General features: G+C 48.0%; 1 protein-coding gene across 1 annotated transcript in view; it reads left to right on the top strand.

The window, feature by feature from the left end:
• dnah6 (dynein, axonemal, heavy chain 6) overlaps positions 1-15,000 on the top strand; it is a 62,384-nt gene that overhangs the window by 39,783 nt on the left and 7,601 nt on the right. Inside the window, exons 43-53 of the mRNA XM_060047417.1 lie at positions 1-102; positions 981-1,214; positions 4,660-4,795; positions 5,482-5,627; positions 6,053-6,243; positions 7,073-7,233; positions 8,121-8,209; positions 9,607-9,753; positions 10,326-10,464; positions 12,782-12,901; positions 13,536-13,657. The exon at positions 1-102 is cut by the window's left edge and continues 78 nt beyond it. Coding sequence (XP_059903400.1) covers positions 1-102; positions 981-1,214; positions 4,660-4,795; positions 5,482-5,627; positions 6,053-6,243; positions 7,073-7,233; positions 8,121-8,209; positions 9,607-9,753; positions 10,326-10,464; positions 12,782-12,901; positions 13,536-13,657 — 1,587 coding nt within the window. The remainder of the gene's footprint in view (positions 103-980; positions 1,215-4,659; positions 4,796-5,481; positions 5,628-6,052; positions 6,244-7,072; positions 7,234-8,120; positions 8,210-9,606; positions 9,754-10,325; positions 10,465-12,781; positions 12,902-13,535; positions 13,658-15,000) is intronic.

Raw genomic sequence — 15,000 nt, forward strand, 5'->3', positions numbered from 1 at the left:
TACAGGCCCGTGGCCACGCGCGGCTCCCTCATGTACTTCGTCATCGCCAGCCTCTCGGAGATCGACCCCATGTACCAGTTCTCCCTCAAGTACTTCAAGCAGGTCCGCCTCGAGGGGGGGCAGGGGCCATTCAGGGGGGAGGTGGGGAGAGAGAACGGAGAGTCTGAACGGGGGACTCTGTTTTTCAGTTTGGTTTCGAGAGGCTTTTGATGGACAATCTTGTTTGCGTGAAAACCTTGAAAAGTTTTACGGTGAAGCGTTCACATTTTGCAAACATGTTTTCAGGTTTTTTTTCTTTCTCTTTCTTACCAAACCATACATTCTGTCAGTGTCCTTCACCCGTCTTCGAACCTGCTTTTTTCTTCTCCTTCTCCAAGTTAGACATTAAATAACAGAATAACCCTGTTTTCATTGTTCCTTCTAACTCTGTGTCTGTGCCTGAGTTCACCTAAACTCAGTATAGCCTCCCCCTTACCCCCCAACATCCCTCTTACGCACTTATCGCATGTTGTACGTCCTTGCACTTAAAAATAGTATTAGCATTGTGTAGCATCTTATCCTAGCTATCTTTGTTGTAATCGGGGAATGGGTTAACCTAGTGATGGTTAGTGCTTGGCACTTGGTTCTATGAACATCCTTACTGTACCGACAGCGATATATTGTTGTTTCTCCTTCTTCAGACAAATGTACTTATGTGTCATTCGCCATAATGTAAATGGACTGCATTTGTGTATCTCAATCATCAAAAGCACCTCACAATACTGCCAAACATTTACAGATTCATGCACACATTCACACAACGACAGCCAGCTCGTAGGGAGCAGTCAGGGTGAGGTGCCTTGCTCAAGGACACCTCGACACTCTTGGGGATCAAACTAGCAACCTTGCGGTTACCAGCCTACCCACTCTACCTCCTGAGCTCCTGCCGGCCCTGACCTAATGTGAACGTCCCTCCCTTGTCTCCCCCCCCCCCGGTTCAGCTCTTCAACGGGACCATCGAGACGTCGGAGCCCGACAGCGAGCTGGAGCGCCGGCTGCAGACGCTGCTGGACCAGACGCTGCTGGCCTCCTACTCCAACGTGGCGCGGGGCCTCTTCGAGCGCCACAAGACCATCTACAGCTTCCTGCTGTGCCTGGAGATCATGAGGCAGCGGGGGGAGGTGTCCGAGGCCGAGTGGCAGCACTTCCTGCGCGGGGCGCCGGCCCTGGACGAGGTGAGGGCCGTCAGCTTTGCCGTTGTGAACTTTGCTGTTGTTCGCTTAACGTTTTTGTTGTTTTTCGCTCTGTATTTTACGTTTTGGTTGTTTTTTGCTCAGGCTTTTGCGTTTTGCTTGTTTTCGCTGGATACTTTCCGTCTCGGTTGTTTTCGCTCTATACTTTCCGTCGTTGTTGTTTTCACTCGATACTTTCCGTCTCGGTTGTTTTCGTTCTATACTTTCCGTCTCGGTTGTTTTCGCTCTATACTTTCCGTCGTTGTTGTTTACGCTCGATACTTAACGTCTCGGTTGTTTTCACTTTATACTTTACGTCGTTGTTGTTTTCGCTCGATGCTTTCCGTTGTGTTTGTTTTCGCTCAATACTTCTTTTGGTTGTTTTCTTTCAAGTTATTTCCATTTGGTCGTTCATACTTTCCTCTTTTTCTTTTACAATTTTTTTTTTTTTCAATTCAGTCATTCACACCTCTGTTAAAAAGCTGTTGTTTCTATTCCTGCTTAGAAATTTTAAAATCGTTTTCACAGTGCATTGTGATCATTAAGAAGCTGGAAGAGGCTGAGACCACGGGGATGACTCCCTTCACTTTCCCTTCTCCCCTCTGTTGATCTGTTCGTTATGTCAACAACGCCCCCACCCCCATTATCCAACCCTCTAGTTCGGTTAATGTTGAATGTTTTGGATTATCAGAATTATTACAAACACATTTTATTATTATATGTTGACAGCACTTGTTTCTAGTAGTTATTATTTCTTCCATCTTGCGCTTCAGGGGTTGGCATCGTATTCACCTACTGTGTTCCGAGCCTTTGTCATGGATTAATGAACTTGATTCCTAATATTCAAATCATTCTACGTCCCATGCCTTGCCAGCCTGTTGATTCGGTTCTTGGAATGATTGCTTGAAAGCAAAGATGTGCTAGACCAGCCAAAAAAAACTGAAGTCTGTCTCTAGTTTGGCTGTTGAAAGCCAAACCCTGGGTGAGCAGGGATGTGTGAGTGCTCAGTGTGCTGAGCTGAGAACAGTCCTCATTTCAGGGCCGGCGGAGAGCGCGATCACCGGAGCTCTGCTTTCCTTATTGATGTTATCCGGGCCTCTTGCACACAAAGCATGACACGAGGTGTGATGGAGAACAACCACTCTGGTCTCGCTCTCTCTCGGTGTGACCCAGGTGTTCTTAAATGAGCAGGGAGGAACAGGCCCGTTTATTACCGCCGGTGGGCTGCACATTGTAGATAGCCAGAGGCATATTCAAATATGTTCTCCTCCACGGGAATATTCATCATGCTCCTTATTTATAGCCCCTCTATGAAAATACCTAGTTCTGACCTTGTTCAGTAAGCACGTTTATTATGAGATGTATTTCATAGTGGGTGACGAACGTCCTACCCATAAACATATCCAGATTTATTCCTGAGGTGTAACTGAACCCTCTGTTTCTGCTCAAGTTGGAACACGTGAGTTTTTAAACCGTGTGTTTTGGGCTGAGAATCCTAGGAAGTACAAGGTTGAGGCGTGCGGCATGTGGCTCAGGAGGTAGAGCGGGTTGGCTGGTAACCGGAAGGTTGCTAGTTCGATCCCCGGCTCCTCCTAGCTGAGTGTCGAGGTGTCCTTGAGCAAGACACCTCACATCACTGCTACCGACGAGCTGGCTGACGCCTTGCATGAATTTTTCAACCGTGTGTTTACGGCGGAGAGTACGTGTATCATCCCCAGGTTCACAGCTCACGACAACTTTGTGATCTTTTAATCAGCTTGTACACCTTGTTCTATATGGACCTTATAATGAGTGATGTATATACTGCACGTAACATGTACATTCACATTTAAGGCATTTAGCAGACGCTGTAATCCAAAGCAACCTACATTTGTCAGTACAAAGATAACAATATATCGCTGTCGGTACAACCAAGTGCCAATCATAAGTGTCCGAGAAGCATCTCAGACGGAACTCCAATCATCCACACAATAAAAAAAGATAGTTCCTTCTTCATGGCGTTAAAGTGCCTCCGAAAAGGAGCTTTGACGTCATGAAAAGAACTGGACTTGAGTTCAGAGGAGAGCGCGTTCACACACTAGCTGGGGGAGACTGGCAAAAACATCGGATTGACACCGGCTTTCTCTCAATGACGGTATTATCTTAATAACTGAGAGAAAACAGCATGGAGTGCTATGTTCAAGATCATCGACGACACGCTAACACATTTAAAACAAAAACAAGGTGAAACACTGAGGTATATACCCTTTTTATATTGGTATATAAACTATTACTGAGGGTGGGTTCACTGTGGCTGTGTGGAGGTCATGTCGGGTCCTCAATCAGTCCTGACGGCTGTTGTTGTTTTGGTTTGGTTAGTGTTTTGGGGTCGACCGGGGGTCTCTGCTTAGCTCTGCCTTTTAAGGGTAATGAAACTAAACGTCCTCTCCCGCTGTGCTCGTGGCTGGGAGACTGTGATGGGGAGAGGTGGGGCTCCACAGATACAGCACCATGAAGGTCAACGGATCAGCAGCTATAAAATATGAAAGCTTTTGAAGCGCAAAGCCTCCAGTTTCAACATAATTGATCTCACAGGCTATGCAGATCTGTTCCAGCAGAACATTTAAAACTTCATTAGATACGTCAAGTACGTTTTATTTGAATAGCCCTTAATCACAGTTACAGTTTCAAAGGGCTTTAAAGGCGAAATATCATGACACTCCCTAGCCCTAAAGGGCAAGGGAAAGCTTAATGATCTTGATCATCTTCAAAAACGTTTAATCCTAATTATCAAGGAAGAAACTCTGAGAATTAAGTGGAGGATTAGGTTCCAGGGTTAGGTTAATACTATAGTTAGGATTTGAACAGTAAACGCAATAGATGTTAATGTTTTGGTATAAATCTACTCAGTCATATAATATGTGACGGTATGAGCACGTTTTATCTTCTCAGCCAGCAACAACCTGACCTCGCTTACCTTTTCCCCCCACTAACTCGCACTATGCCCTGCATTTTTATTTATGAGCACCCTCCCAGCCAGCAATAGCCCGAGAGAATCTCTCCCCCCCACACACACACACACCACACACACACACACAAATACACACACACACGCACACACACACACACACTCATGCAGACACACACACACAGACACAGAGACACACATACACACACACACACAAATACACAGACACACATACACATACACACTAATGCAGACACACACACACACACACAGAGACACAGACACACACATACACACACACAGACAGACACGCACATACACAAACACACACACACTCACACAAAGACACACAAACACACGCGTACACACACACACACACACACACACTCATGCACACACGCACACACACACACACACAGACTGACACAGACACACACACAGACACACCGGACCTCGCCCTGTGAGTGCCCATCCATCATCAGTCCGTCTCCCTGTCTCCAGGGGTGCGCGGCCCGGCCCGACGCCCCGTGGCTCAGTGACCTCCAGTGGCAGACGTGCTGCGGGCTGGAGAGCACGCTGCCCTGCTTCAGGGGCCTCGGCCGCAGCCTCACCAGCTCCAACATCTGCATCAAGCTGGGTAACGCACGCACACACTCACACACACATGCACCAACTCGCATCTGCATCACGCTGGGTATCGCACTCACACACACAGATGCACCGACTCGCATGCATGTACGCACGCGCATACATTCACGCACACACACACACACACACACACACACATACAAATACACACACACACACACACACTCAGGCACACACACACACTCATGCACACATGCACGTGCATGCACTCACACACGTGCACACACACATAGACACACAAACACAAACACAACCCATACAAATAAACACGCACACACACACAGACACACACACGCACATGCACGCACTCCGGACTCACACACGTGCACACACACATAGACACACAAACACAACCCATACAAATAAACACGCACAGACACACACACGCACATGCACGCACTCCGGACTCACACACGTGCACACATACATAGACACACACTAATGTGCGGACCCTCACAGCCAGTGGCTGTAGAACACCAAAGCTCCGACAGCCGAATCAAAGCCGTGCTTAGTATGGGAGGTGAGGGGCCCTCCGGCGGTCCGCGGCCCGGTCCATCACTGTCCCGGGCTCCGGTGTCGTGGTGATGCTGATTTGTAGTCATCTGTCATCACAATGGGGGGAAAAAGTGGTTCTTTGAGGAGCGGAGCTGTGTGTGTGTGTGTCCGGCTGTGCAGGCCGTATGCAGGCGTCCGTCAACCCCGAGAGCTGGGAGGGCTACGACTCCCTGGAGGCGGGGGGGCCGAGCCAGCGGAGCCACTGGAACGAGAAGCTGGGCGACTTTCAGAAGCTGCTGCTCATCAAGAGCTTCATGGAGGAGAAGGTACACGGAGGGCTCTGCTGCTGTGTGTTTGTTTTTTGTCTCGTGGAAACAATGACATTTTGTCTCTGTGGTGAGTCATTGTTGAGTCAGTATCTATTTATCTATTTATTGTCCATATAATATTGATGATGATGACGATGAGGAAGAGGATGATGAGGATGAATGTTGATGAGGATGCTGATGATGATGACGAAGAAGATGATGATTATGATAAGGAGGAGCAGGAGGAGGAGAAGGATGTTAATAATGATGATGATGAGAAGGATGATGACGATAATTATGATGATGATGATGACGATGATGAAGATGACGAAGAGGATTACGATGATGAAGATGATTATGATGAAAATGACGATGATAATTTTGATAATTATGATGAAGACAGACGCTGATGATATAAAACCGACCCCCTCCCCGTCCCCCAGGTGGTGTTCGCCGTCACCCAGTTTGTGATCGTGAGCCTGGGGCAGCCGTTTGTGGAGAACCCGCCGGTGGACCTGGCCACGCTGTACGGCGACATGACGCCCGCCACCCCGCTGCTCTTCATCCTCAGCACGGGCTCCGACCCCATGGGGGCCTTCCAGCGCTTCGCCAAGGAGAGGGACTGCCTGGACAGGTGAGCGACGAGGACGAGCGAGCCAGGAGTAGGAAACGTTCGGAAGAGGGGGAACTAGGAACATTAGAACTAAGCCTATGAATAGATGGTAAATGGTAAATGGACTGCAATTATACCGCGCTTTTCCAACCAGTGGGCACTCAAAGCACTTACAAAAATGACCTCACATTCACCCATTCATACACACATTCAAGGAAGGAGCGGTCAGGGATCTTCGGGTTACCAGCCGACCCGCTCTACCTCCTGAGCCCCATGCCGCCCTATAGCGTGTCGGGTGGTCCGAAGGGGAGATGAAGGGCATTATCCAGAGTTAATTGAGGGCGGGGGGGTTGGGGGAGAAACCAGATAGAGAAAAGGGGATTATTTCATGAGAAGCAGTCCGCTGTCCATACCGTAATGGAAGCTGTCTTTCTATGACGTGTCCTCCAAGTCGGGCTGACTTATTTGAGTCATTAAGCTCGTTGCCACGGCAGCAAGACCGATTGTCCTATTCGTCATAGCAACGAGTCGGCGTCCCTTCCGCTTTGGAAGCTTGTAACCTTGTCCGGTTTTGACTTATTTTGTGATTCCTTTTAGACTGTCGGGTTGTCCGTCAAAGATCAGCAGGAGAAACTGTGTGGCACATAAAAAGTAGTAGCACTCGTAAGACCAATGTGAAAGAACCACGCGCTAAAACCAAAATCACACCACCAACGTAGACATTAAACCCACTTCCAGTCCAGCTCCAGTGTGTCTGCTGTCAGACGAAACATCAGGGCAAATACAGGTAGACCATCTGGTGCTTGGAGCGGGGGGACTTGGAACCCAACATGCTCTTCCTCCCTGGCAGGGTGAAGTCCATCTCACTGGGCCAGGGCCAGGGCCCGATCGCCGAGAAGCTCATCCGGGAAGCCCTGGAGAGCGGCGAGTGGATCTTCCTCCAGAACTGTCACCTGGCCGTCTCCTGGATGCTGGCCATGGAAGAGCTCATTAAAACCTTCACGGAGCCCGGTGGGTCGTCACACACTAACGCCAACCTGAGACAGGCTGTGCATGTACATACATGTATATGCACACACATTGTAAGAACGCGTGGCCACTCACTGTTTGCTGTGTATGCGGTATTAGGTATGGATCATAATCCATATGTGCATGGATACACTGGCCTCGTTTACACACGCGTTTTAAATCTCTCTTTAAATCACATTTCGAAATGGGTTGCGTCACTGCAATGCAAAGGGACTTTCCGTCTGAACAGGAGGGAATGTCTGCCCGAGATACTGTATGTTGGCAACAGTTGTCCAAACCACCTCAGAGGAGAGCTAGTTTCTCGTCCAAACCGTAACCCTCGTGGAATCGTGTCAAGTCACGCACTTCACGTGACTTACCAATTCCTTCCCGCTTACAGCAAGGGGACGGTAAATGGTTATTTATCTCAAATATATCCGCGCTGTGCCTACTTTTTTTATACGACTCTACGAGTCCTAGACCTTGCGTTTATATTATCAAACATGATTCGCTGAATTATCCAAAGCCATGTCAACTGAAACACCACCGTCCCTGCCTCTCCCCCTCGTCTCAAAGATCGTAAAATCAATGGATGTGGTCCAAACTTTTTACGCATGTGTACAAATCAAGCGCTGATTCTCTCATAAACCGGCCCTCCGTGATGACAGGCTGAGGCGATCGTCAGCACTTTGTGTACACCGAGTTCTTTCATCCAGATACAATCCAAATTCTGAAACGCTTGTAGAAGCTTGATGTGCCTCTGTTGTGAACAGGCTGTACAGCAACCCCCCTGGAGATGGAGACGTATCGCCATTCGAATGGCGTGTAAAGTGTTGAGATAAACGATGGAAAGTTGTGTGGTTGTTGTAACGTTGTTCTCCCCCGTCCAGACACCTCCATCCATCAGAACTTCCGTCTGTTCCTCAGCTCCATGCCCAGCAAAGTGTTCCCCGTTACCGTGCTGCAGAACTCTGTCAAAGTAGGAGCTCACACACACACACACACACACACACACACACACACCCACACACACGGAAACAATCACACACACCCAAACAATCTCACACACGTGTTTTTCTCATTCATCATGTCAAGTGTTAATTCGTCCTCGCCAGCGCCCAGGTCTGCATTTCCCCCCCCCCCCGCTAAGTGTTCTGCAGTCAAACACGATGGCTGACGGACGCGCTCGCAGTCATCGTTCTTCATTAAGAAGGACAGCCGCGCGCGCTCGCTCATCCCCTGAAGATCGTACGCGCAGACACGCCAACGCCCGGGCCAAACTCTTTCTCAGGGATTTGGAAAAGCCAAGCAGGCTATCGATATAACATCTGTCTGAATCATGGATGCATCCCTTTCCCTTCGGCGGTGTGTTTCCGAGCCCAATGGCTTTAGGAAGCGCCATTAGTCTCAGAACAACAGTGCCTGGGAACATTGTCATTCAAGGTGCGTTCCGGGCGTGGCTCCTCGTGATGCCGATAATGCTGAGTCACAAGGAAGAGGGGAGCTTGGTAATGGAGGGCTAAGCAGCACGTCTAAATGGATCTGGTTTACATCGCCCTCCCTTGGAGCCTTTAATGATGGATGGTTCCCATTTGTAATTGTACGTCAGACAGCACAATGTTTCGGCTAGAATATGCAACAAGGCGGCTTTATTTAGCTGCGTTCCCCCGGGGAGACACTTGGAAAAGAATATGCAAGTAGCTGCGCTTAAACTGAGGAATATATCAGGGGATTGAATTATAATGTTGTGTCTTCATCATAAGAGACGCACACAAATGAGCATGCACATGGCTCTGGGAAGTAACACCCTGCATCCAGTGGAGATCCTCGATGCCTCAATCACAGGTAGAGACTCAAAGGGCCTTATAGGGCCACATTACACCCAAAGCCCTCTAAAGGGTTAGGAAACGCTCCCCGAATGGGAGGGAATATGCCTCGAGAAGTTGGGAGCCCTCCTTCCAGGGATGGACAGGAGTGCAGAGGATATTTCGTGCACCCGACTGCTGCTCTGGAAATACATTGTCAATCCAGACACTTTCCTCAATCTGATACCCTGCTTTATAGAACGATTTAAAAAGTCTGAGACGTCTTCACCTTGATCTTCCCTTTTTATCTTTTTTTCTGCTGCACTATTTTCTGTTGACACTGTTCTCATAAGTTCATAATTGACACGCGATGTACTGTCTCGTCGTTGGGACACGTGTTTGACTGACCTGACAACAAATCTCAAAAAAGAAACATAAATCTATGTGTCTCTGAAGTGCAGTGGTAGTTGCTCCACATCGGTTGTTGGCCGGGGGTTGTGGTTGTGTGTTACTCGACCACTTTTGAGCGTTTCTCGTCACCGATTGACGTCCGTTGTGTCGCGGTTGCCAGGTGACCAACGAGCCGCCCAAAGGCCTGCGGGCCAACGTGCGGCGGGCCTTCACCGAGATCTCCGGAAGCTACTTCGAGGAGCACGTCCTGGGGCGCCCCTGGAGGAAGATCGTGTTCGGAGTCTGCTTCTTCCACGCCATCATACAGGTATCTGTAGGGTTGTGTTGGGCTGGCTGGTAATAGGGTCATTAGAGATGTGCCCATACCGTTTTTACAGATACCGATTCAGATTCCTGAACTTGAGTATCAGACGATACCGAGTTTATACCAATACATGCATCTAACATTTAAACTACTAACGGCACTTGTTCTTATCGAAGAGTTCTCTTGCGATGACAGCAATGTACAGTTGGTTCACTTTCTGAGTCGTTTTCTTTTTAATAATTTACATTCATAATCTATAATTAGAATATGACATCTGTATTCTTGAAGTTAGGTGTCCATGCATCCATGTTTTCCGACTTGGAAGCATGAATGATGTCGGTCGGAGATGACGCATTTACCATTCCAACTCTCCACCTCTGACCGTTAACGAACGCAGCATAACACTGGAGTGTTTGTGATGTTCTCGCCGATACCCGATACTTTTAGGCAGTGTACAGAGTAATTAACGACACTAGTATCGGTATCGGAACAACTGCAGAACTTTGTAAACGCTCTAAATGTCAGGCAGATTACTCTGGGTCCTTGTTGTCTCTGACTGTGTTTGTGTGTCTCAGGAGAGGAAGAAGTTCGGGCCTCTGGGCTGGAACATCGGCTACGAGTTCAGCGACAGCGACCGGGAGTGTGCCCTGCTCAACCTTCAGCTCTACTGCAAGGACACCACCATACCCTGGGACGCTCTCACCTACATCACCGGTAGGCGCCTGGTAGCTCCTACAGGCTGGCTAGCAGGTTGGCTAGCAGGTTGGCTAGCAGGCTTACAGGGTGGCTGGTAGGCTGGCTGGCAGGCTAGCAGGCTGGCTAGCAGGCTGGCTGGCAGGCTAGCAGGCTGGCTAGCAGGCTTGCTGGAAGGCTGGCTAGCAGGCGGGCTAGCTGGCTGTCTGGCTCGCACATTGGCTGAAGGGCTAGCTGTTTATCTAGTTAGCTGCTGAGCTAGCTGATTAGCAAGTAGGCTGGCTGGCTAGTAGACAGGCTGGCTGATTGCTAAGAGGCTTGCTGGCGTGCAGGCAGCAGGGGGCAGACATCCATCTGCATTATTCATCCACATGGCAGGAGTCATTGTGGGAGGCTGAGCTGAGACTGGCAGGTATTTAGCTGGACAGGAGCCAATACCTCCCTCGACACTATTGATTAGCATTGAGCCGGGGCATCTGTGCTTGCCCAGATTCATTCAAATTATTCGTCCTTTAAAGGTGTCATGTCTTAGTCACTAGAGATAGGGTTGGATTTATTTAAAGGTTAAAACCATGAGCCTCCTAATGCGTAGGTCCAGGCCTAGGGGATATGCATATCATTGTTCTGATGCATAAATATATATATATATATATATATATATATATATATATATAACATTCATGTCCTTAGTGTAGCCCAGGACATATTTATTCACACTTTACTAGAGTATCAGTTGAATCTTACTTCAGCGTGCTGTTTGGAGACAGAGTTCTGGCTCAAACCATGCATGGAATTGGCTTTCCTGTCAGATTGATGGATCAGATAGATGTGCAGGAAGCCTCTGTCCACATCCTCCTCCTCAACAACACAGCACTTGCTTGTTCAACCTCCCTCTCTCTCTCGTTCTCTTTATTGTTTGCTCTTTCGCTCTCTCTCACTCTGTCTATCTGTCTGTCTCTCTTGCTCTCTCTCTCTCTCTCTCTCTCTCTCTCTCTCTCTCTCTCTCTCTCTCTCACTCTCGCTCTCTTTCTCTCTCACTCTCTCTCTCTCTCTCTCGCTCTCACTCTCTTTCTCTCTCCCCTCTCTCTCTCCTCTGACCTTTCTCTATCTCATCTCTCCTCTGGCTCTGTTGTGCATCCTACTTTTTTATAACTTCTTGCCACTCTCTACTATATGCCACTGTTTGTCATGCATCATCTGACAACGCGACACCGTAAATGTTGAAAGTTGTCACTTTTATGTGTCACTATATATTTGACTAGTTTTGCCGCAAGGGAAAGTGCTCTCATCAGGGCATCTGGCTCAGACGAAACGGTCTTCTTGTACATGAACAGAACCAGCTTCTTAACGATGAGCAGAAAGAGATGAGCAGTTTCCCTATCGGTCTTGGGTTATGGAGATGTGGTTTGATAACATGCTGATGCTTCCACTCTTCAGCCCTTAGATTGTGTATATCACAGCGCCCTCATATTTATCACCGGAAAGTTAAGGTTCCCACTGTCGTGTCCGATACAACAACGTCGGGTGGTTCCCCTCATATCCATGGGTTATTGGACTGGCCATCTGGAACTCATCATACTCGCTCCAATGATTGGCTGACACTTCAAGGCCCCCAAGTTTGCAGGGAACTTGTGACCCCGAAACACGGAACGCTGTAATATGAACTTTAAATGTCAATAGATTAGTATCCGTGGGTCAGTTTGAATCCCTTAAATCCATCCATTTCATTCCACTTTTCTTGTTGTTTTGCCTTGTGTTTTCTGAATTCATTGTGTGCAGCATATTATCTCTGTAGAGAATCATTGGAAATGAGAGCTCACGCTCAGTGATCTAATGAGATGAAAGAAAGAAAATATGGCTGTGGACTTCTGACTTCTGACTTCATGACGCTCTCTCTCTCTCTCTCTCTCTCTCTCTCTCTCTCTCTCTCTCTCTCTCTCTCGCTCTCGCTCTCGCTCTCTCTCACGCTCTCTCTCTCTCTCTCGCTCTCTCTCTCTCTCTCTCTCTCCCTGTCTTCACTCTCCCTCTCTCTCTCTCTCTCTCTCTCTCTCTCTCTCTCTCTCTCTCTCTCTCTCTCTCTCTCTCTCTCGTGTCCCCTCTCATTGTCTCTGTTCTCTACTCTCTCTGTTGTCCTATTTCGTTTGTTGATCTCTGTGGCTTTCCCTCCCCTCGAACTTCTCTCTTTTCTCATTAAACATTAACTGACTGCACACATAGATGAAATGTTCCTAAACATACAATCACAACACAGATGTTCAGCTACTTGTGACTTCATCCTTCGTCTCTCTCCCTCTCTCTCCCTCTTCCCTCCCCCCTCCCCCCCTCCCTCCCTCCCCAGGTGAGATCACCTACGGGGGCCGGGTGACAGACGCCTGGGACCAGCGCTGTCTCCGGACCGTCCTGAAGGGCTTCTTCTCCCCGGGGACCCTGGAGCCCGGCTACACCTACTCCCCCTCAGGTACCCCCCACCACCACCACCACCACCGATATGCCTCCTCCTGTCCATGTGTGTGTGTGTGGTCGTCTCTGGTGGTGGAGGTATCATGCATCCACTTTCCACAGGTCTACCTGCAGGCCTCCTTGATCAGGGGCTCTTACATTTACATTCAGGGCCTTAAGCAGACGCCTTTATCCAAGGCCACAGGCCATGTGGCTCGGGAGGTAGAGCGGGTTGGCTGGTATCCGGAAGGTCGCTAGTTTGATCCCCGGCTCCTCCTAGCTGAGTGTCGAGGTGTCCCTGAGCGAGACGCCTCACCCTGACTGCTCCCGACAAGCTGGCTGTCACCTGGCATGGTTGACTCCGCCGTCAGTGTGTGAATGTGTGCAACGGGTGAATGTTAGGCAATCATTTATAAACGATTTGATTGACCACTGGTTAGGAAAGCGCAGTATAAATACAGTCAATTGACCATTTATTTACCATAAGTCCATTTGTCAGAAGACAGACAAACAGCAATATATCGTTGTCGGTACTGTAAGGATATTCATAGAACCAAGTGCCTTTTCCGCTTTGATGGGTCTGTGGGGGTTCATGCGTTTCAATGTTCTCTCCAACCCTCTGTCTGACTCTGATGAACTCTTTGCTACGTCAGGTGTCTACCTCGCCCCAGAAGAAGACCGGCTGGACGTGTACAAGAAGTACATCGAGAGTCTGCCCATCCTGGACGACCCCGAGGTCTTCGGCATGCACGAGAACGCCAACCTCGCCTTCCAGGTCCGTAAACGATACCGCTTACTGCGAATGGGTTAGGGTTAGGGGACACTCTGGGGTGATGAACCATCTGGAAGGACCGAATACAATTCGGAGCACTTTAGAAACATTTAAGCACTAATGAAGCTTTAGTTAAAATTGAATTCCTTATTTATAAGGCAATGTTCATGTATGAATACTAATTAGTAAGTATGTTAATAATTCTTAGGTCAGGTAGTTGGAATGCATTTGTCTTTTGAGTGAGCTGATCTAAAGTGAGCACTATCTATGCCTGGCTAAGCATTTATAAATAACTTAAAAAGGCTGGAAAAGCCTTGAGTGCCATTACAGCAGTACGAACTAATAAGTACTAATTAGTAGTAAGGTATATCTAGCTTTCATCTTAACACGTTGTAAATGGTTTGTAAATCGTCAACTTATGCTTCATACTTTTTTTTTTTTCTCATTATCGTATCCAGAATTGATAACTGATTGTAACTAGTTTACGAATTAATATCAATTTAGGATCAATGTATTCGATCGTATTTTCAAACTATTTTACTACTACTTTACTTATGCTTCAAAGTTACAATTATTCTAAATTCGCGAGCTAACCTTCTTATTCACAGCGGAATCGATAAAACCACAAGGTCACTCCTGGCCCTTCTAGCATTCAGGCAAATAAAAATGAGCGATATATCTGGAATTACTTTCTTATACTCTGGAGATGGAGTGGGCTTTTTGAGTTTGAGACAAAATGTACCATCAGGGCATTGGCAAAAGTTTCCTTTGAAGATAAAATACACATTCATTACGTGGCTAGGGGGGTTCACCAAGCGGACAATGACCGGACCTCACCCCCAAACTGAGACACAGCGCTCAGACCCTGAACATTATATTATATTATGGTATAGTTATACTCCATTCCGGCCACGAATGTACGTGAAACATGCAGTGTGAGGAATTCCTTTGCGTAAGATGCAGGACATATGTGATAAGCTCACTCAAGACTAACTTGTCCAGAGTTCACCTAGACTCTGCATCGCCTTCCCCATTACCCCCCCGCACCCTTATTACGCACGTATTGTATGTTGGACGTCCTGGCACTTAATGTACAAACTTATTGTCGGTTGTACGTCCTGGCACTTAATGTACAAACTTATTGTCGATTGTACGTCCTGGCATTTAATGTACAATGTGGGTGTGGTCCTCCTGTGTTGTGGGTGTGGTCACTCCTGTGTTGTGGGTGTGGTCACTCCTGTGTTGTGGGTGTGGTCCTCCCGTGTTGTGGGTGTGGTCACCCTGTGTTGTGGGTGTGGTCCTCCTGTGTTGTGGGTGTGGTCCTCCTGTGTTGTGGGTGTGGTCCT

Source organism: Gadus macrocephalus, chromosome 3 (assembly GCF_031168955.1).
Source record: "Gadus macrocephalus chromosome 3, ASM3116895v1".
Lineage (NCBI taxonomy): Eukaryota > Metazoa > Chordata > Actinopteri > Gadiformes > Gadidae > Gadus > Gadus macrocephalus.